This window comes from Gambusia affinis, linkage group LG03 (assembly GCF_019740435.1).
Source record: "Gambusia affinis linkage group LG03, SWU_Gaff_1.0, whole genome shotgun sequence".
Lineage (NCBI taxonomy): Eukaryota > Metazoa > Chordata > Actinopteri > Cyprinodontiformes > Poeciliidae > Gambusia > Gambusia affinis.
The window spans coordinates 4,987,347-5,009,763 of NC_057870.1; the positions used below are offsets into that span (position 1 = coordinate 4,987,347).

The following is a 22,417-nucleotide window of genomic DNA, read 5'->3' on the forward strand; positions in this document are numbered from 1 at the left end:
CTCCTTGTCATTGATTTGCGCTTTGAGAGTGGGGGGGAAAAAGTGTTGCCGTACAACATTTAGCTTAGATATTAACAGAAGTTTATCCAACAAATAGTCTGTTGTCGGAACCTCGGGACGTTGGCCGTCAACATCAGGCTTCCACCCGCTAAGATGACAGAGCTGCGGCATCGAGGAGCCAAAGACGGCGAGCCTCCGTTAGAGCAGCAGCCATCAGAGGACAAGGTAACGCTAGCCTGGGCTCAGATGCTAACACCATGTAGCCGCTTAGCAGGGTGATGTTATCCTGTGGCTGGAAACGAGCCTCAGGAGCTCATCTGGTTTCATCTCAATTACAGAGCAGAACTCTCTGAAAATTATCCTAATTGTTCTCTTGACGACTCGACACCACCGAGAGGCACAAACATATAAATGACCAGTTTTAACAAATTGTACTCGCCATTAGTCGATGCCCCTGTTTGTCTGAGTGAACGTTTCTTGGGGAGGAAAAAAAAAAAAACACGCATCACTGAAAATCAAAACATTAAATTGTTAAACAAAATGGAGCAGGTTTTTATTAGCCCGTGCTTTACTTAAGCACATAAAAATATCTTTGAATGTCACGACGGCTTTATTAATCATGGAGCCATTTTTCTTTGGTTTGATACTGAGCTTGGCAAGGAGAAACAGCTTAAAATAAACTGATTGGTGAGACGGTTAATGCCTGGAGAAACATTAGCCTGCCTGGGCTTGAAGCTTTGGCCTGACTGGTGGGATTTCTCCAGAACACCCTTCATCACAGTGCTGCAAGGCACTATCTCTTTAATACGTCGCTTGTATTAAGGAGATATGACGTTTTGTGTTCACACTGTCCACTCTGATGACTGTGTCTTAATGCCTAATTCGAGTCAATAAAGGGGCGTGGCGCCGGAGTGACGGCGGTATGGATCCGTTTAGAGGCGCGTGATCACAGAGAGCAGCTAAATCGGCCCCGCCCAGTTTAATCAAGTTGGTTTCCTGTCTTCTTCTCTGCTTCTAGAAAGTAGAAATACCTGGAAAACGTGGGTCTTGGTTTTAGTTAAAACTAGTTCTAGAAACAAAATAAACAATAACAAAAAAAATGTTTCCATATATTTGCTTTTATTTTGTCTAAAACATCAAACTTTATTATTATTGCTATTATTATTATGACTATTGTAATAAAAATCTTGAATAGTTTTTTGTTTTTGATTACAGATGCACTGATCATTGATTTTGTATCTGACTACCAATCACCAATTTCTGGCAAAGCTCTGATGTGCTGATTTTTTCCCAACACAAGTTTCTCTTTATGACTTTATTTATTTATACTGTAAAGTGCCTCCAGGTGACATTTATTGCGAATTGATGCAACATAAACAAAGGGAACTGAATTTAAGATATACAAATAATAACAATGTACCCCCCCCCCCCCCACACACACACATATATTACATAGAAAATTGAACCTTATTAACTGTAAAATGTTTATTGTAAAATAAAGCAATGGTTTTTTTTGTTGCTTCTGCATCACTGAGGCAAGAAAATATCCCCCAAATTGCAACTAAACAGACTTGCATCATATCTACAACAAAAAATATTGCTGTGTTTTTGCTACCTAAAGAATTTAAGGTATGTCATATCGCAATATAATTAAGACACATTTAAGACAAACAATAATTGTATCTAACATAATGTTTGAGAGGAAAAAGCTTGATTGTTAAGTTGTTCAGTCATTAATCTTAGCTATCCAGAAGGCGTTTTGTTATGTCATATAAAGTGTTTTTAGGACTAGCATGACGGTCTTGTTGAAACAATAGGATTTCCTGAAAGACGGCACCGACTCCCCACCCAAAGCCACCAAGCAGTGAGGGCTATTTCAGTACCAGGGCTGAGGGAGGGTCTGTGGAGACCATCAACCGGTTCGACGGTTCTCACCTCCACTGACGCAACTCCAGAGATGGGTTTTCTATTTAGTCTGCCTTGCTCAAGACATTATTCACACATTGTACTTCCACATTTATTAAAAGCTCCATCAGCGCTGAAGGTCGTTGTTGTTTAGTATCATATTGTTGATGAAGGTCGAAAACACCACAAGCAGGATTCCTGTGGATCAGCTGTCGGACCCTCGGGGAAGGAAGTTCATTTGGGTTCATGTTGCACGTCGGAAAAATCAGCTCGCAAATTGTCCCGTGCATATTACGCAACCAAATCTGTATTTCAACTAGGATTGAAGCGATTAATTGCGATAAATTGATAATTAAGATAATCATAATTAGTAACAGACTCAAAAAAAGGCCATTTGCTAAAAAAAAACCCCCAAAACAACACACTCAGAGCAGTAATTAAACCAAAACTGTACAAGAATATCTATACATCTTGCATTTAGCATAAAATTTTTGTTTTCTTCTGTAAACATGTTCTGCTAAAATCTCCTAGTTTTAGCTTCAGCTGGTTCGAATTCTGAAAATAAAATCTCCTGTTTAGTACCTTTTGCTATCCGATTCCTGATTGGTTAACCCAGAAAAACAATCACCAAATCAGCACGACCCTGTACTGATGTTTAGTCAAGCATGAAGTGTTCACTAAAAAAAAAGCCGTCAAATGCATTTTAGGTGCTAAAATGTTTTATCTTTTAATGTATTTTTAAGGTGAAATAAAAAAGCTTGAAGTGGTTAAATGAAAAATTTGCAGAATTCACCAATTTAATACGATTAATCACCAGAGTAATCAATAGAATAATCAATTTCCTAAAACAATCACTACTTGCAGCCCTAGTTTCTAACTGCTGCTGCTTTTAGAACTACATGTTTTTTTAAAAAATCTTGCCACATGTTCTCAATTGAAATTCCGCTTTTGACTTTGACTAGACCTTTTTGACAAAGGCGATTTTTTTATTTTATGTTTTGTTTTGTTTTTCTATTTGATCTGAGCCATTCCACTGAAGGCGCTGCAATGTTACTTTAACCAGATCACATGTGGTGAGCGCAAACGTGATGTCTTTCAACAGGTCCTCCATCTTGCCACACGTCCATATTTAGCATGACATGTAATCAGGCCAGACAATGCAGCGCCTGACGAAAATCTGAGCTCTGCAGCTCATTTTATTTTTAAAAATGCTTTAAAGCAGTGTTTTATTTTCATTTCATTTAAATTATTACGTTACTTTGTCTTGGACAGGGTTTTTCCTGAAGTGAACTATAAGCCTGGCGGGCCACCAGGCTTCACTTCCTCCTGCCAGGCTAAACTTTGGGTTTGTTTTTTAATTCTCGCCTTGTTTTTTAAGACTTTATATTTGGTGTTTAGGTATTGTTAATAATGTCTTCCAATACCACATAATTACCTGGTGATATTTAAAAATTTTCTGTCAACTGTGAATATATATATATATATATATTTTTTTTTTAATTCAAAAACATGGCGGGCTGCTGGTGGCTCCTACCACTAGACTTAGCAGATTTCCTGGGTGAAACTCTGCATGATCTGTAAAGTTTAAAAGTTGAAGACGTGAAATCCTTCGACAGCTCTCCATATATTATAACTGCATTATTTCAGAGTCTCATTTAACGTAAAGTCTGGAGTTGAGTTACATTCTATGTTGTGTTGAGGCTGAGCTCACAGCTGTGGGTCTTCAGGAAGCTTTTCACGGGGCAGTGAAACGGTATATTTTACCGCTGATAGCTCACTAATTTAACTTGACTGAAATGCCTAGCCATCATCACCCAGCATGCATTGTGCTCCGGCAGCAGCGGTGGACTCTGTAAATAAAAAATTTGCGCTGAAGGATGTTGACCAAACACATGGAAGAAACTCTGTGGCGGTTCGTTTTGTTTTTCTCCTGCCAAATTTCACTATAAAATGAGAGGGTTGAAAGTCATGAAAGAAATCGAATAACTAGCTTTTCAATTAACATACATGAAATATGAGCCAGTTAGTCGGTTTCCAGATTGATTTGAGAAGGAGGCGTTCATGGTTTGAGGAGGCAGCGTTTGCTAATGGATTGGCTACTTAAGAATAAAAGAAGAGAGACTTGCTGCTGGTTTGGAAGACGACATGAAAGGGGAGGAGAGTATAAATTGAAAGGGGTTCCTATTTTTAACTCCAGCATCCTGAAGAGCAGATATTGTTTCCATAGAAACCAGCACAGGGAAAGGGATACTGTGTGTGTGTTGTGCGGGACATTGCATAATGTTGTTTTGATGCGTATTTTCCTTAAACTGGCATAAATTTCCATTATTAGAAAAACAAATCCCGTGACATTAAGATGCAGGGGTTCCCTGTGGGTGTTCGGACATTCATAATTCATATTCATTAACCTTGGAGTGACACCGTCTGTGTGTTTCATTAAGGCCCCGTCCAATCATCAAATGGCGTTGACAGCTCAACAATATGGAGGGAGATTCTCTGTCGGTGCCTCACTTCCCACGCACAGCGCTGCCCTGATGGTCCGCTCGGCTAATTTTAGTGCTTCCTCTGGCTCCATGCAGCTGATGGACAATCCCGCCCAGCAGCTCAATCCCACGTCATCGTTTGTTAAAGTAGATTTCAGTCTGAGCGAAACACTTTCTCCTCGCTTTCGTCTCAAAATAAACACCGTAAATACAGTGTACGGTAACGGATGCTCCATATGTCTTCAAGTGTTTTTGCCCGAACTTGTGGCCTATTATAGTACTGCATATTAGCCTCTCTTTAGCTAGCTTTGAACTTTATCAGTATATAACATTTGAGATCTGATGTAGAAAGTCATGAGGTTCATCATGGTACGTTGTAATTCTCTGAACACAACAGCCCAGTTCCAGTCTTTTGTGTAAATTATTTGACCGGTTTGTCGAGTTAAAACTTTCACAATAAGCTCCATTCTTTCCAGTAGCAGAAATTAAGACGACATGCAGAACGAGGTTAGTTGGTTTTATATGCAGGCTGTCGGTCTTGTGCGTCTCTGCGTCGCTCTGTCCCGGGACGTCACCCGCCTCTCGTCCAATTATACGCCAAAAAAGGAGAAAAGGTGATTAATGGGACACTGTTGATTAATAGGGAGCATAATCCCCAGCAGGCCAGTAAGTGGAGCGCAAACATCGGACACAGATAATACTCACTGATAATACCAGGTCTGCTTTTAGCTCCATGGAGTCGGTTTCTTTCCATGTGAGAGACTTTTTGGTCGGTCAGAAATAAAAACATTTTACCTGAATGTTCACACTTTCCTGTCCAACATCATGTGGCTGACTTTTTACAGGTCAACATTGATGGCCTTCACGCCTGTTTTATTTCTCCCGTGTGTGTGTGTGTGTGCGTGTGCGTGCGCGTGTGTGTGTGTGTGTGTGCGTGCGCGTGTGTGTGTGCATGTGTGTGTGTGTGTTCAAAGGGCTCAGACAGCGAGCTGAAAGCAGACAAAGACGGCGTCTCCGACAACGAGTCCAAGGTGGACTCGGGAGTCCCCGAGGTGCCGGTCCCTCCTGATGACACCCCCGAGGTTCTCAACAAGGCCCTGTCTGGACTCTCCTCAAGGTCACCCTCAGAGTCGGACACATTTCGTTCTCCGTGCTGTTCTGGATTGTAAGCCGTAACCTTTTATTTTTTTTTGTCTGTTTTCCCCTGTAGATGGAAGAACTGGTGGGTACGAGGCATCCTCACACTGGCCATGATCTCCTTCTTCTTCTTCATCATCTACCTGGGCCCCATGGTGCTCATGATGATTGTGAGTACCAACGAAACCTCTGGAGTTCTCACGCATCAAAAATCAGAAACCGCAGATCAAACCGTCTTAGACGTGCTCAGCCGTTGCTTAGAGCAGCAGAACAGAGGTCTGGTAGTTTGACCTGCTGGAGTTAGGAAATGTGAAACCAGTAAGAAAAGCCCCTGACCCGGCCTGACCCATTGACATGCAAACGTGTGAATTTGTTTATGGCACTAACCAGCTGCACCACACAGAATAAATGAGTTGGTTTTCTCCAGGCAGCATGAAGATACTCAAAATCTGATAAAACCATAAACATGGTTTGGGGATCGCATTACAAACTGCTGAAGTCACAGGAATAGGAGGATACTTGGACTAGACCATATGGCTGGTAAACGTATCACGGTATAAGCGTTACATATCTGTCGGTAACGATGATTATTGATTAGTCTCTTTTTTAATATCTGAAATACTGTTGATGTAAACTTGCTCTGTGACTCCTCACAATATTAAAAGCTCACATTACTTCTGTCTGTTTTGTGACGTTCTCGGTCGTCGTTTGACTTTGCAATTTGACGCCTCAAAAATGGGCCTCTGTCTCTTTAAGAAGCTCCTGCTAAGCTTTCCGCATAGCAACTAAATGTTTAATCCCGGCCTCTCCTGCTCCTCCTCCAGCCATGTTTCGCTTTCCTCCGATTACGTTTTGTTGCATTTTTATGATTTTATTCTGTTCTTTTTTGTTTTGTTTGTTTAAACTTGATACAAACCTTACGGCGCAACAGAGCTTGTGGCAGACATAAATATTATGCTGAGAAGTGGACTTGTTCTGCTCTTGTTTGAATGTTGAGGAAAGTGGAAAGCTTTTTTTCTTACCCCCCCATTCTTATGATGTAACGTAAACCTTTTAAAGCCTGTCTTCACTCCTGCTAATATAAACCTTTGGAAGTCAGTTGTTAATGCGACGGTTTCTCTCTCTTTTTCTCTCTCCCTCTCACTGTTCAGGTCCTCTGCGTTCAGATCAAGTGTTTCCATGAAATCATCACGATCGGGTACAACGTGTACCACTCCTACGACCTGCCCTGGTTCCGGACGCTGAGCTGGTGAGGCCTGCATCAGTAAAATATGAACATCTAATAAAATAAGCCGTCTTGGTTTGCTTCTCATTATATTGTCTACATTTTTTACGTTGCAGATGTCCTGAGGTTTGTTTTCTGGCCTCTTGTAGTTTGTTCACATTGTAGATTGTTTCTTAAAGCTGCAGAATGTGACTTTTATTTAAAATATATATATATGTCTTTTTAAATTTTTGTTACAATTATCAATATGTCATGACAGTATAAGACGGAAAATTTGGGGAAAAAAAATCTGCATTCTTCCAGTACAAGCTGCAGAATTACGTCATTCAGAAACAACCAATCAGAGGCAGGAGGAGGGTCTTAGTGCTGTCAATCACTCTCGTGCTCACCTCCTCCAGCTTGTTCTTAGCTACGCAACAGCTGTTTTACCACATCGTAGCCTTCCAGTAATGCTAAGGCTAGTTAGCATAGCCAGCGATGAAGGTTTTCCTGTAATGGTCATTTGTAGCAGCGGCTAACCGAGATTGATTGACATCGCTAAGACCCGCCTCTTGGCTCTGTTTGGTTGTCATTTTTTTGTGACCAATTATCTGTCTCGGCATAGTGACAGTTCTAATAAATATTGAAAAGACATATTTTTGTAAATCCATAACTGATAGCAGGTTTGAGTTTTAGCAGCAGTAGGAGGCGCTGTAGCTGCTTTTATGCCACAAGCCTGAAAAAAACCTGCTGGAGAGCAAAAGTCTGTTGCAGAAAACACGTTTGTAAGCCGTCCAGGTTTTCTTCAGGCGTGGCGACCTCTGATTGGTCCGTGTTTAACCGCCACGCCGTGCCCTGCAGGTACTTCCTGCTGTGCGTGAACTACTTCTTCTACGGCGAGACCGTGACCGATTACTTCTTCACGCTGGTGCAGAGAGAGGAGCCTCTTCGCATCCTCAGCAAATACCACCGCTTCATCTCCTTCGCGCTCTACCTCACAGGTACGGCCGGAGCGGAACGTTTTTTTGTTTTTTTCCCCAGGACAGCAGTTAATGTTTTTCTAAACCGGCACAGTGATGCTGCTGGAAATGAAATCAAGTCATGAAAACAAGATCATTCAAATTCACCAAAGATCTATTTGATATAATGCATCGTGAACTGACACTGTTAGTTTTAACGATTTTCTTCTCTACGAAGTAGAGCTGGGCAATAAATCGATTTTATTGATTAATTAAATTTTTGGTTCTTGAAGTTTGTTTTTTTGTTTTTGTTTTTTTAAATCTGGATTATTTTTTTTACCAATTCCCTCCGTGGGTTTCCATAGTTCAAAGTGATGTCAGCGAGCCCAGGGAGCCATCTTGTTTGACAACCGTGCTTTACAGCTTGTATTTATTTGGACTTTGAGTTTATTTCAGGTTTACTACTGAATAATAGGGCCAGGGTGCTATTTTCTGTTTATTTATTTATTACAAAAATAAAGTCTCAATGTTACAAAGATAAAGTCTTACGACAAAAAAGTTGACATAGTATGAGAATAACGTTTTGCTATTATTAAGACTCCAACAATGACAAAAAAAAATCTTTTTTATCATTCAAACAACTTTTTTCTCCTAATTTCAAGATGTTCTTGTAAAGTGATGTCTTTATTCTGTAAATATTATGAATATATTCTCGCAGTTAAACAGAAATTCTTGTAACCCGGCCCTAAAAGTCTGTCGCACACGTCCCAGGGGAAAAAAGGCACTTTTTGAACGTTTTTTCTGTCATTTGTAGTTTCTGTTTTAGAAAGGAAAGAGAAAAACGAAGCTAAATGCTTTTTAGTGGGAACGGAAATGAAATGCATCTGGTTTGCTTATTATTTTGGACTCAAGTTGAAGAAATCTGAAGAAGATATTTGATTTGCTCTCAACAAAAAAAAAAAAAATCATTTGAAAATATTTGCTGTATTCTGTCAACTTTTATACAGAAAATAAAAGCAGATTTGGCTGCACCAAAGTGTGCTACATAGCATAAGTCAATGAGTAAATGTGCTCCAAGTTACCATGACGATAGAAGAAACCAGAAAGTTTGGCAAAGATTATTGCATTTTGTTGCTTCTAACATTTTTTGTAAGGAGATTTTGTAAGGGGGGGGGGTCTCACAAAACCAAACCACGGGCCGCAAACGGCCCTCGGGCCACACTTTGAACACAACAAGACTGCACAATATATGGTGACTATATTGTGATTCCAGTGTAAATATGTGGAATCAGTGTATGAAGCGTATTATTTCTTGGCTACGAAGCTCTAGGTGTTATGAACGTGCAGATGCTCACACTGGACTGACGGCGTTGCTGCAAATGTTAGCGAGACGAGAACGAAAACAGGCGTATAGTGCAACGAATATCGTCATCGTAATCTTTTGTGATATTTTTCAGCCATTAACAATATCAATATCACACAAATACAGACAAAGACCATAATTGGAACATGTAAGTTTGTCATATAGATAAATATATGACGGGATGAAAAAAGAAAAAGCAGTTTCTTTTTTTTCGTTTCCAATTTTGCGCAGCCCTAATATGCAACATGAAATGTTCTAGTTTCAATTTCAGATTTTAGAACAACTTTTACATCGGAGGGAACCTTTTACTTTCTAGAGTGAGGCCAGCAGAGTGAGCCCTTTGCACAAATTAAGGCCTTGTACCATCAGTCGTCTTCTGTTGTAGAGAGACTGTTGCATGAAAAAACATACACAAGTAACAGAAAAGCCACTCTTTGCTTTTGCCTTTATACCAGTAGCAAAAAGCATTTGTTTTTGTAAGAACCACAGGGGAGGGGCCACAAAACCTAGCAGATGACCAGGTTGTAGTAATGTGCTTGAATGGCCCAGTCAAAGTCCAGGTCCGGTTGCCAAAAAAAGAATATTAACCGACATTCTCATTCCAATTGGTCTGTATCTGTGAAGCTGGTAGAGACACAACGACATGGTTTTACTTGCCGCTGAGTTCTTAGCTCTTTAAACCTTAACCTGCACCGTCTGTGAAAACCCGAGGCTGTGAAAGTTGGATCGGTTGTTTCCGTCACTGATCAAACCTTCACGTCCCACTTCCTGAGCTGCAGAGCGTCAGTTAGCAACTCAGCGCTGCTGCAGCTTCTGACTGGCACCAAACAGGATGTGGGGAGGCAGGAGGAAGCACCCAAACTTTTTTTTTTTTTTCCCCCAACCTGAGTTGAAGTTTCCTACGACCGTGAAAACTATTTCCTGGCGCCGTTTTCCTTTAAACTTTTAAATCTCAAACTCCATTCGTACTTCCTTAAGTCTATTTTCAGCGAGAGCGCTTCCTGTCCGTCTTTGCTTCTCAGCTTCCTCTCCTCACATCATCCACGGAAACAAAAAGCCGAGGGCCCCTAACGTTAGCGCCTGAAATGGGCCAAGCTAAATTTAGTTTGACCTCAGATGACCTCATTTGTGAACAATTTAGTCTCCTCCTCCTCCTCCTTTACGTGTGTTCATCTTTTCTCATTGCGTTGCTCTGCAGGTTTCTGCATGTTCGTGCTGAGCTTGGTGAAGAAACATTACCGCCTTCAGTTCTACATGGTGAGTGTTGGCCCCGCCTCTTCCTGCCGTCACCCCCGGTGGGCTGCGTTATCGATGAGGCGAGCTGTCGGTGGGGAAATGTTGTTCTAATGATGATTAGAGCAAAAGTATTGGCCAAAATCTGCATCTTGGTTATTTAGAAAGACACTCGTATGGAGTCACATTGGTGACTATAATTTGTCATGCTGCACCTGCATTTATAAAGTTCTGAGGCCAACATGCGCTGAAAATGAAGGTTTCATCAATACTAATGTTATTTCCGCCATGAAAGAAAAAATAAAAGCCCAACAGGAAGTCATAGTAACGAGAATAAAAGTCACAATTTCCTGTTTCAGAGTGATAAATACGAAAATAAAAGTCATGGTTTTGACTTGATCAGAATTTTTTGAGTTTCATAAAATCGTAATTCAGAGAATGAAAGTTATGATTTTTACTCTTTCATGTTGTAGTTTCTACTTTAAGTCAAAATTCACGGCGTCAGAATCATAATTACGAGAACAAGTCATAATTTTGACTTTTAAAGTCGTAATTACGAGAATCGAGTGTCATAAATGTTGAGTTTGTCGTTTTTTCTACCCTAAAAGTAATAAGTCGGATTTTTACATTTGGATTTTTCATAAACGTGAGTCCAAAGGTCATCGTTTCCAGTGTAAAGGTCATAATTGCTTGAACAAAAGTCAGAATTATAAGTTTTAAAGTTATAATTACAAGAAGTCATAATTAGGACTTCTTAGGTTAATTTTGACTTTTCAAGTTGGACATACAAAAATAAAAGTTGTGATTTCAAACTGAGCAGGCGCTCACACATAAAACTTTAAAACTCATAATTACAACTTCCTGTTGGGATTGTATGTTTTTTCCTTCAAGGCGGAACTGGACAACCAAATGTTCAATTGTGTTACAAATTCTTCACAAAATGCCAAATTCCCAACATTTAAAATGTGAAACCAGAGAATATCAGCTGTGAACTGAGATGAAAAGTCACAGCTGAACATGCATTGGTGTTGCTATGCCAACATTATTTTAACTAGAAAGTTTCTCTGCCTTAAATTTCTTCTTCTTTGGTGTAGTAATCGAACAGCCAGGTCGCTCTGCCCTGCACAGAAATCCAACAACTGACAGTAAAACGTCTCTGCAGTGAGCTGACGGACATTTCAGCTAATATTAGTAGAGATTCATGTGTAAATTCAAGCCTGTGTAACTCTGACCTGTTGCTTTGAAGAGAAAAATGGATAAATTTCTACCTATGTGCCGCAGTTTGGTTTGGTTTGGTTTCAGAGCTCTTCTTGTTCTGTCCTCAGTTTGGCTGGACCCATGTGACTCTGCTGATCGTAGTGACCCAGTCCCACCTCATCATCCACAACCTGTTCGAGGGGATGATCTGGTGAGCCGTCCAGTCCGTGCCGATGCCACTCGTCGAGTTAAACCCTAATTGGCTCGTCTTGTTTCTCTCTGCGGTGATTCAGATGATAGATCTCGGGTTTTTCTCCCCCCATCTGAATAGGTTCATCGTTCCCATTTCCTGTGTGATCTGCAACGACATCATGGCCTACATGTTTGGTTTCTTCTTCGGCCGAACGCCGCTCATTAAGGTGGCATGAAAACATTTAGTTTTTGTTCATCTATTGGATGTTTCTGGGAGCGTTTAGTAGGCCTGTCGCAATAAATCAATTAATCGCATGATAAATTGAAATGAGCTCGATATTTTCCATTAGCATGATTGTTTTTTTGGTTTTTTTTTGTTGGGTCTCCATTCAGACGGGATGACAAAAATCTTCAGTGTCCATTTCATTTGTTGTTTTAGTTATTTGGTTTAGATATTTAAAATGTCTCCCAGTTTCTATGACGGCATATTGGGGTCATTGTAGATAAGAAAAAAAAAAGTTAATTGCACCAAAAAAACTCTGAAATTTTGAGACTAGTCTTAGACTTACACTTACTTTATCACCACAGCACAAAGATATGACAATGAATTTGGCAACAAAATGTTGTTGCTTGGCTACCGGAATACAAAGAATAAAAACTGAAAAACTAAAAGTTTGACTTTTGAAGCTCATAAATTTCTAGAAATGTGTTGAGATTATTCCAAAATTGTATTTTTCTTTTTTCTATGAAATTTTCAACTTTTGCAAGAAAAAGTCTTTCTTGATTAGTCTAAAAAAAATTAGAGATTGTGGTCAGAAATCTACTCCATGTTTTTCTATCTACCATGGCCCTAATATGCCGCCGTAAGTTCAAGTGTGAAATGTTAGTTAAAAATTAACGTTTGCTGACCTTTGAGACGATCTACTTACATTATTGTACCATTATCATTATAATCCTCGAAACATTGCCTCAAGACAATATTATCGTTTATTGCGATAACGTCTGGGACAATTTATCGTCCAGCAAATTGTATCGGGCCAGACCTCGTAATGGATCAGCTTCAGTCAAAAACAAATAGAGTTACATAAAGTAAGCTGAGTTAGACGTCACAGTGAATGAATGTTGGATTTTGTCTGTTGCAGCTGTCGCCTAAGAAGACATGGGAGGGATTTATTGGTGGATTATTCGCCACTATTGTGTTTGGTATCTTGGTGAGACGTGCATTTAAATCTCTAATTTAAAACTAAAGCCTTCTAGGACTTCTGAAGTCTTGTAAAAGTTGTATACTGTAACTGAAGAGCGTCTTCCTCCTCCCCCCCCTGTCAGCTCTCCTACGTCATGGCTGGATACCGCTACTTTGTTTGTCCTGTGGAGTTCAACAACGACTCCAACAGTTTCCAGGTGGACTGTGAGCCGTCAGAGCTGTTTCAGCTGCAGGAGTACACCCTGCCAGGAGTCCTGGAGTCTGTCACCGGATGGGTATGATGACCTTATCCCTAATGGAACAACAGTCTTAGACAAATAGCCAGGAAACGTTCGTAAGTCAGCTAATTAATGCCTCGCTTCACACGGCAAGATTTACAAAACCGAAGAGATTCCACCATACTTGGGAAATCAGGACAAAATTAAGCATAAACGTTTTCCCGGTGTGAACAAGACGTAGCCAGGGGGACGGAGCCCAGAGGTGAACATGGATGCATGATGGCCTTCTACTGTAAAGATAACAAGGAAGAGAAGAACCACTGTAATAATTGACAACACCACGCACATTTATAGAGAGACAGTTACAGGGCATTGAAGAGAACATTCAGTCTGTTGTCAGGATGCATGAGGTGGTGCAGCGTTACTTGCGTGAGCCGCAACAACGTGACACCTGTTCTTTTTTTGTTGTTTTTCCTTATTATGAATTACCATTTTTGTCGGTGTTGAAGTGACAAAAATCTATTTTTCTCGTGGCTCTATGTTTTGAGACTGTCAATTTTAATGGCGTCGTTTTTTGAGGAAACGCCACAGCAGTGAGGTTTAAAGCATCCTCACCCCGAAGTGACATGGGGCCGTTTCAGGCCCATAATGCATTTCATATCTGTATTACAGTCAGAACCTTTCCACACCAGCCCACAGAGATCACACGGCACATAGTTCCATAGATCCTATAAAATGGAGGACAACCTTTGACCCTCCATGTTAAATAGATGTTGGGTTCTGTAAACTGTGGTGGTTTGCCTCCAACCCTGTCCTCTTGTGTCCACAGACCACCGTGCGTCTGTATCCGTTCCAGATCCACAGCATCGCTCTCTCCTCCTTCGCCTCCATTGTGGGGCCCTTCGGTGGCTTCTTTGCCAGCGGCTTCAAGAGAGCATTTAAGATCAAGGTAGAACGTCCTCGGGAGACTCTCTCCATCTCAATGCACCACTTTTGCTCATCGCTCGTTTGCAGCCGTGTATTTGCATCATGTTTGAAATTCAGCGCACTTTGAAAGCTCGTCTTCTCTCCTTTCAGGATTTTGCCAACACCATACCGGGTCACGGAGGCATCATGGACAGATTTGACTGCCAGTACATAATGGCCACATTTGTCAATGTCTACATTGCCAGCTTCATCAGGTAAACTCTCACATGCCTGTGTGATCTTACATCCTTACATCCTCTCACATCCTTCTGATCTTAAAAAGGGTTGGATAAACCACTGGAGAGTTGTGAACTCTAAACACAGTGAAAGTTTAATCTGTCACATTCAGACACAAGCATCTTTTTCTTTTTGTTTAATGTTGATTTTTTTTCTTGGATATTCCCACAAGAGTGATGCCTTTATTGTACTTGTTTGTTTTAATGAAGAGATGTGCCTTTTTTCTATCTGAACTCACCTTGATTCTCTCTATATGTGGTAAAACTTACTAGAGACCAGCAGCATCATCCTAAAGCTTAGTCAGATAAATCTACTTAAATTAATTGACGTACATTTAATTGTCTTTTATTGGTTTTTTAGAGTCCAATTAGCTGCAAGACCTTTGTTTAGTAATGTAGTTTGGCCCCCATCCAGCAGAGGGCGCCACTGGTCACCCTGAAGCGGCGCCAGAAACAAAGATGGCGGTGCCGAATCAAAACAGCAGAGAGAAGCGGTCCGAACAGAGTCCGTTGTGCGACAAAAGTTGCACTTTATGCTTTTCTCTCTTTGAAATATAAACCCTGGACAAGCTGCCTAAGTTACCACCTTTATATTGCTCATTCAGTCGATCTGCATGACGGAGCATCGAGCAAAACTTCTCAACCAAATATTCCTGAAAAATGTGACATGATGCCAATGAGCACGGTTGATTTCGAGGGCTGCCCAGGTTTAATAACATTTTCAGTTTTTGCAGTCAGTATTTAGCACAGCTGACAGAAAAATGTTCAAATATAATGTGCTGCTTTAAAAAAAATTCTACATATGAAACATTTTGCCCTTCATTTTATGGAGAGACAGTCAACCCTCTTTATACAAGAGAAAACTCCGGTTTTTAAGAGAGTGCCGCTTATCAAGGAATTTCTGGTAGGTAGATAAGAGCTATCAACTTTAGATTAACTCATTAGTCATTTGCATCCCTGATTTAAATATCAAAATCCCATCAAACAGAAAATACACCCCCCTCTACATGTGTCTTATAACTCATTTGGTCTTTTTCAGTCTGTAAAATAAATGTAGTACTGTGGCTTTAATTGTACACATGGCATGTTAAGGTCAGAGTTGGTTCTAGTTTGCCCAGTGCTCACATCTCCAATACTTATATTGGAGATGCACTGAGATTATGTGGCTTTAATCTGCTGACACCGAATTTTGTTGTTTCCAATAACGACCACAAAATGAGAAAATAACTTTTGGATAATTTGAAAATGTAATTGTCGTAAAAATGAAACAGTGGTTTGTCGAAAGGCACTAACATTGGCATCGTCCGATATTAATAATTTTTTAACATGTCGTTATAAGTCCGATAAATACATCTGGTTGGATTTTCTTTTTTTATATATCTGGTCACAGACCAGTATGACTACGTATCTGGACCATTGCAGGAAGAAAAATAAGAACAAATTTCCACACACACACACACACAAAAACAAATTTTTTCAGAAAAAGGTACATTTCTGAATTTGTAAAGTTGGAAATTTGCTAGAAAAAAGTTCATAAATTTTGAGATTAATCTCAGAAATTTTAGCATTTTTCTTCAAAATTTCTTAGATTAATCTCCAGATGTATTTTGGTGAAAAAAAATGATTACATTTCCATCTACAATGACAGTTATACACTTTTGTAGATCAGACGTCAGTCAATGTCAAAACGGTCTGATTTCAACCTCACACTTTGCTTCATCTTTGCTTCACATTTGACATTTTGCAGTAAGGAAAAGGTCCCTCATCTCTTTTTCTTTTTTTTTTTTTTTTTTTTACATTTGACTCCTGTTTTGTTTCCTCTCAGGGGCCCCAACCCCAGTAAGGTGGTCCAACAGCTCCTGGCCCTGCGGTCCGACCAGCAGCTCTACATCTTCAACTCCCTGAAGGCTCACCTGACAGAGAAGGGTCTGCTGCGACCCGCCGAGGCGGCCGCTTAGCCCGGCGGCGCCCTCAGAGAACCCGTGTTTATTTGTGAGCGAGGACACATCAATGAAAACCAAGAAAAAGAAAAAACATTCAGCTTTGGGCCATTCCATTTTATTTTGGGTTAGAGCGTTGTGCTTCTGTGCTTGACTGCTCTGTGGATCACCAGTGTTTTCAGTCCAGCCCCTCATTACCAGTGTAGCCGCTATATTTAGTTTTTTTTTTTTAAATCAACACTGTTAAACTAAATGTTGGTCAGACGTACATTTCTGCTTGTTTACGTAATATTCTTCGATATTATCGGCTCACATGTGTTAATATTTTATCGTACGATGTCTTTATTAAAAAAAAAAAATCTAAAGCAGTGCTCTAAACCCCGTTAACACACTGTAATGTTACTGCAGCGTCACCCTCCCACTTATGTCTAGCTACATTTTCTTTTGATTGTGATTGCTACTATTTATACAGAGACAATTTTTATATTTCAGATGTTCTATTGTGTCTTAATGTCTGTTTTATTCAGGCAGTTGTGTGCATTTTTGTGTCTTTTTGTTATGTCGTTTTGTTTCAGTTGAGCCATTTCCAAGCTTTTCACGCTTGGCCAAATCATTAGCATCACATCATCATGTAGACGTCTGAATTCCAACCGAACTTTTCAGTCGCGTAAAAAACCGTGCTTTCTAACAAATCTCTCTGTAGGCTAGCGACCTCACTCTCACCTGTTTGCTACCTTTCAGTAGTTTTTTTAACTCCCCTGCGCTCTTAGCGCGACGCTCAGGAGGAGCGCGGCAGATGTCACGGTCGGACAACGGGGAAGACGGTCATTTCCTGAAACAACACACACACACATACAAGCAAACCTCATGAAAGCGCACATGGGGCACCGTACCGGAACACTCGCTGGGTAAAAAGCTTGTGGGGTCCAAATAACACATTCTCTTCACACCGTGGAAGGGTTAAAGTCTTTTTTTTTTTTTTTTTTTTAGTCCAGCCGACTTGCTGTTTGAAGGTTGTTTTTTATTTCACCTGTTGGGTGCTAAAACGGTCGGGGTAGTAAAATTTTGGGGGGCACAATGATTCCTGCAGGATCAGGATTTCTGATCCTGTGTGTCGTTTGGCAGCGTCACAGCAGAGACGCTCTGCTCACAAAGTTCATACACTGAACATCAGTAAGGATGTTAGCATGTTGGGCTAAGGCACATCCGCTAACGTTGCACCTTGCCAATACTGTATGTGTTCATTCCTCTAGGTTTATTAGTCATTTTATGTGTTATTTATGCCAAGTGTGATTTGATAGTAAAGCATAAGCTTAAGCCTCTGTGGTGTTTGGTTTCTTTACAGGTTTCATGTCTGGACACTTTAATAGGCACACCAGCAGGTGTTTAGGTTAGCAGCCCTACAGAAACGGCAACACATGTTCACTGTTGTTTTTTGTTTTTTTTCTTTAGCTAATGCTAATATTCCAGATGATTGATTTATGCTTTCCTAGATGTAATTTGTTCTAACCTGAGCTCAGCATTTTGGAAAGGTCTATGACACATCTGTACTGAGTTAGGTCCGGTCCAATGCTGGTCGGGTCAATACTTGCCACAGCCGACAGATTTATTGGTTTTCTTGTGCAGTCAGGAATTTATTAGAACATCTGTATTAATTTAGCTCTTTTATTTATGTTCCACCTTGGTTATTTTTATTCATTTAACTAGGATCTGATTTTTGGAGGGTAGAAACATTTGTAGACTCGCACATAAGAGATATTTCCTGTTGTAATTAATTCAGCAGCACACGCAACGCTGACCGTCCTTTGGGTTTACCTGCAGGTGTTTTAAGTAGTTCACTCTTCTACATCTTATACAAGCACCTTGTGGGAAACTCAGCAACCGTTTTTGAAATATCTGCTTAATGTTCTTTTTTTTCTCTCTCTTTCTCTCTCTCTCTCTCTCTTGCTTTTGACATTATTCTCGTAGTGACATTCCTATGCTGATTACTTCTATATCACTTTTTTCTATCATTTGGCAGCAGAATTTTGCCAAACTTCTCTGAGTATAAAACATTAGACATGTTGAGACGATATTTGCCGTTTTTTTTAATATTTCCCTACATTATCTGCTGAATGCTAATTTGTAGCCACCCTGTTTTTTTCTTTTTTTTTTTTCTTCCATTTTTCTATTGGAATCTAAGGCAGCATGACATTACGAAAACGTGCGATCCAAGTATTATTGTACAGGACTGTAGCATAGAAACTTGCATTTACTGTCAGTTTCCTCTCAAACATTGAAATGTCTCCCATCCATTTGAATTTCTTTCACTAAAATCTTTATCAGGTGTGGGCATCAAGCGCAGCAAAGTGTTTTCTTTTTTTTCCCATGGGGAAGCATCAATGCCTGGTAACAGAAATGCAATACCGTACCAAATATTACATCCACGCAGTCTTGTGATTATGAAATCACACGAATAACGTGATTCGATATATTGTGCAGCTCCACTAGAATATACCAAAATATTTCTGTTTCTGTTGGTCTAATTCAGTTTTTTTTTTTTTTGCCAAAATATCTTGAAGAACATTAACTAAAAGATTACTCAATAGAAGAAATGTAGTTTTGTTTTTTCATCCTTCTCTAAAGACATCTAATTATTCAAACTGACATTTTGTAAGATTATGTGTTACCATAGTTAAAATAAAATCTGATTAGCAAGCTAAGTAAAAAGTTTTGCACTGATGGTGTTTTAACAATTTGGTTCAAAGGACCCTTTAGTCTTTCTCTATAACTTCTGTTAGTATGATGGAATAAAACCAATATTTGTAACAATGCATAATAAACTACATTTGGTGTAGTAGCAGGAAAGGAAAAGGATGGTAAATAGTGGCTTCTTTTAAACGTGTTCCTGGTATTTATGTTTATTTTATATACCATCTTCTAGTTTTTTGGGGTATACAACCCAGACATCACTTCTACCTGGTGTTTGAATTGATTCTGATTATTATTTATTGACGTCATCTTTCTGAAGGTATTTATTTATTAACTCTCTAACTCTGCTGTGATTCTAAAATATATGTTGGTGTTCTTTTTGTAGTTTTTGTAGTCAGGCAAAAATAAAAATTCATTATTGCCACCAAGTATACAAGTAGCTGAAGAGTTTCTTATCTGTTGCCATGGTTGCTGTTGCTAGGCTCCTGTCCTGTTCGGTGTCGTGCCTCAGCTCGGGTGCTCGTTGCTTATGATTTACGTAGTTCCTTCCCTCCATCAACAGTGTTGCAACAGGAGCCGCCGTGGTAGTTACATTTTTACGAAGTTCTAATTTTCGGTTCAGCAGCTCAGCACTGCCCTTCCACTTACCTGCCACCAGAGGGAGCCAAACCTCCTGTGCTCAGCCTGTTGACTGTGACCTTAAGGCTGTGCATAAATGGAGATATTTGGCCATTTGCCACTTCTGCTGAGAACAATCCGCTGCCCTTTTATGAAAAAGTTAGTTTACTAGAAAAATGTTTTCTTCTTGTTTGTCTTTAGGGCTCCACTAACCTTTTTGTGCACTGTGTTTGGCCAGGAGTGTATCAGAGGAATGTAAGGGAGTCATGTCTGTCCATCGTGCTGTGCAGGCTCTCCTATGTGAAACATTTTACTTTATTATGCGCATAGATGACCTTATGAATCTGTAAGAAAAATTTTAAAAATACAAAAAAATAAAGAAATCTGTATATCTATTCTTTATCTGTGCAATGGTTTGGTAAATTGTATACTATCTAGAGGAATTCTTTATCACTGAAATGTGTTTTTGGCTATGTTCAGAGGGAAAAAAAATAAATGTATTTAAAGACAGCAGGAGGCGTACTCTGTGACTTCTTCCTTCTCTTTTTTGTTTTTTTGTGGTCATCTTCCCCATTTTGAAACTTATTTGGTCAATTTCCTCTCACCAGCCTCTATAAAATGTTCTCATTCTGTTTGACGATGGAGATCTTTCTGTCGGTGGGGGACTAGGATTTCACCTTTTAGAGAAGTAGGTATGTAGATACAGCAGCTAGATGGATTTGTGCCCCTGCAGCCTGAGCGGTGAGGCAAGATGCTCTCTGAACCAGTCATAACAAGAGGCATAAAACCATTTCCTTTAAGAAGACGCTGGTGGTGGTTTCTTCTTCTTTTGACGCCGGTGAACATTAGTCACTTGAAGACTCTGCACTGCAAATCCACTTCTCCCCTGTCTCTCTCCCCACCACTTGGTCAGCTTCATGAAGACGGGCACTGACATGGAAACGGGGGCGACATGAAGGGATGACTTACAAACTTCTACCTGGAGGAAAAGAAGGGAAAAAAACCCACAGAGCAATTAACAAACAGGAAACAGGAAGTGTGATCTGCATTATCATCAGTTTGCGTGTTTTAATGTGTGCGCGCGAGAGAGAGTGTGTGTGGCGTGTGTATGTGTGCGTGTTTTAGCAAAAAGGTGCATGTGGGAACTTAAGCACCTTACCTGTGCCGTTGGAGAATGTCTCTGAAACTACCTCGGAACTGGGACTTCAGCACCTTCAAGACCGAGACGGCTCGGATAGGTAAGGCTGGCCGGCGTCGCCTTCTTTCAGACGGGATGCGAGGCTTCCTCTCTGCATGTTTCACACACACTATGGGCACGTTGAACAGATGCTGTCATCTAGAGACGAAAAAAACAACAACAATGAAAGGTTCTTCTTTACTTGCTTCTCTGTTGTCTTTAAGCTTTTGGGATTTGTCACACGAATATGACTTGTGCGTGTGAGAGGTAGAGATAAAAAAAAAACAAAAAACACGACCGCCAGAGTGTGCCTCCAGTGTTCTCAATGTGGGTTTTTTCCGTGGTTGAGTCGTCTACGCTGATGATAACCAGAGTTGCTTTTAGAACCTTAGCTGCAACGCAAATCACTGTTATCCATTTTCTACCGTTCTCTGGCTTTGGACGAGTAGGACTATTAAAGGGGTTTTGCAAGCGGTTCACCATTTCCACGTTAATGCGTTTTTGCAGAACTGTGTGCGCGAGTATTTCAGAGTCACTAATACCACACTGAGCTGTGTTTGCACAGGGAGAACTCGGTGAGGTAGCTTGCCTTAGTTCCTCTCACGACACAGCGGTTGCAGCATCCACGCAAGCGGAGGTCCTGAAGCGGAGGCGTTTCTGCCTTCTCTCTAATCGGGTTTTACAATCAGCCCCAACTGGATGTTCGGCTCAGTGGAAGGAAGTAGCTGCTCTTACTCATGTTCACTTTATCTACTTCTAAAGTAACTTCCACTGCCAACCGTGTCGTGGTCTTAGCTCTTTCACTTTATTGAGGAATACGATTCTTAAATGCTCATGACCGTCAACTTGTTTCCATCAGACCATAACGGGTGTCTGATTTGTTGACTTAGAAGTTAACCAATGCAGCCTATCAGCAGGAAACTGATGCAAGAGCGTAGCTTCTGCAAAAGTAGCTCTACCTACATGTACATATGAGCTTAGAGTGGTGTGTGTGTGTGTGTGTGTACTTACTTACACTTGTTTATGTTGCCTCCTTAGGACCTCTTAGCAATCACTTACATACCCAGGTTCAAAGGATGCGTTCATCCAGCCCGGTGCTGGTGCAGTGGAATATTGATTTTGGGATGACAGGTTGAGTTTAGGGTATGTGGCAAGGCTAGGTGTTAAATGAATGGAAGTCTATACTGTTTCCTTATACAGATAGAAATGAAAACCTTTGTGTGTGTGTGTGTGTGTGTGTGTGTGTGTCTGAGCATATTTGTACGATCATGCTACATAAGGTCTCTTTATGCGGATCTGAAAGGTCAAGTTCAGACCTTTGGGAGTGAATGTTGCAAACCTGACACAGGATTTCCTGCTGATTTCATTCAACACGTTCACTGAACTATTCAGTGAACGTGTTGACCTTTTGCAACATCCACATTATTATAAACGCCATGTAGTGTTTATAATAATAATTTTAAAAGTTGTTTGTTTTTTTTCCGCATAAACTGTCATATCATGACAGCATAGAAGTTCAAGATAATCTGAGACAAAATCAAGCTCCTCCTCCTCTTAATGCCACTGTTATCGTCTGAAGAAATGCACCTATCAGAGCTAATCAATCAATCAACCTAGAGCACCTGCTGCTGAATGCGCTAATGTTACAACTTACTGTTAAAGAAAACCAGTTACACACTGTCATCACTGGTCAC

The 22,417-nt window shown here is 40.3% G+C and overlaps 2 protein-coding genes and 1 long non-coding RNA gene across 5 annotated transcripts in view; 2 read left to right on the forward strand and 1 right to left on the reverse strand.

The window, feature by feature from the left end:
* On the forward strand, positions 1-17,559 carry cds2 (CDP-diacylglycerol synthase (phosphatidate cytidylyltransferase) 2). Its single transcript, XM_044112015.1, has 13 exons — positions 1-225; positions 5,363-5,505; positions 5,599-5,695; positions 6,677-6,774; positions 7,591-7,730; positions 10,250-10,308; positions 11,610-11,692; positions 11,813-11,900; positions 12,816-12,884; positions 13,000-13,152; positions 13,925-14,044; positions 14,173-14,276; positions 16,123-17,559. Exons 1-13 carry the CDS (start codon positions 154-156, stop codon positions 16,253-16,255), a joined length of 1,359 nt encoding a protein of 452 aa, XP_043967950.1. The 5' UTR covers positions 1-153; the 3' UTR covers positions 16,256-17,559.
* Positions 16,845-22,417, reverse strand: part of LOC122828450 — a 31,069-nt gene continuing 25,496 nt past the window's right edge. Inside the window, exons 3-4 of the long non-coding RNA XR_006370232.1 lie at positions 20,706-20,882; positions 16,845-20,525 (exon numbers count right to left, since the gene is read on the reverse strand). This is a non-coding gene — a long non-coding RNA (uncharacterized LOC122828450). The remainder of the gene's footprint in view (positions 20,526-20,705; positions 20,883-22,417) is intronic.
* Positions 20,141-22,417, forward strand: part of arhgap25 (Rho GTPase activating protein 25) — a 17,291-nt gene continuing 15,014 nt past the window's right edge. The window contains exon 1 of one of the 3 annotated variants that reach the window (XM_044112012.1): positions 20,141-20,234. Coding sequence is in view for 1 of the 3 variants with exons in the window: in XM_044112010.1 (XP_043967945.1) it covers positions 20,721-20,784 (64 nt within the window). In the remaining 2 variants the exon portion in view is untranslated. Of the gene's footprint in view, positions 20,785-22,417 lie in introns of all 3 variants that reach the window. The other 2 variants (XM_044112010.1, XM_044112011.1) reach the window with 2 other exon arrangements.

Coding starts and splice junctions, on each gene's coding strand:
- cds2 (XM_044112015.1), top strand. CDS start 154: ATGACAGAGCTGCGGCATCGAGGAGCCAAAGACGGCGAGCCTCCGTTA. Junction 6,775..7,590: donor TGGTTCCGGACGCTGAGCTG/GTGAGGCCTGCA, acceptor CGTGCCCTGCAG/GTACTTCCTGCTGTGCGTGA. Junction 13,153..13,924: donor TGGAGTCTGTCACCGGATGG/GTATGATGACCT, acceptor TTGTGTCCACAG/ACCACCGTGCGTCTGTATCC.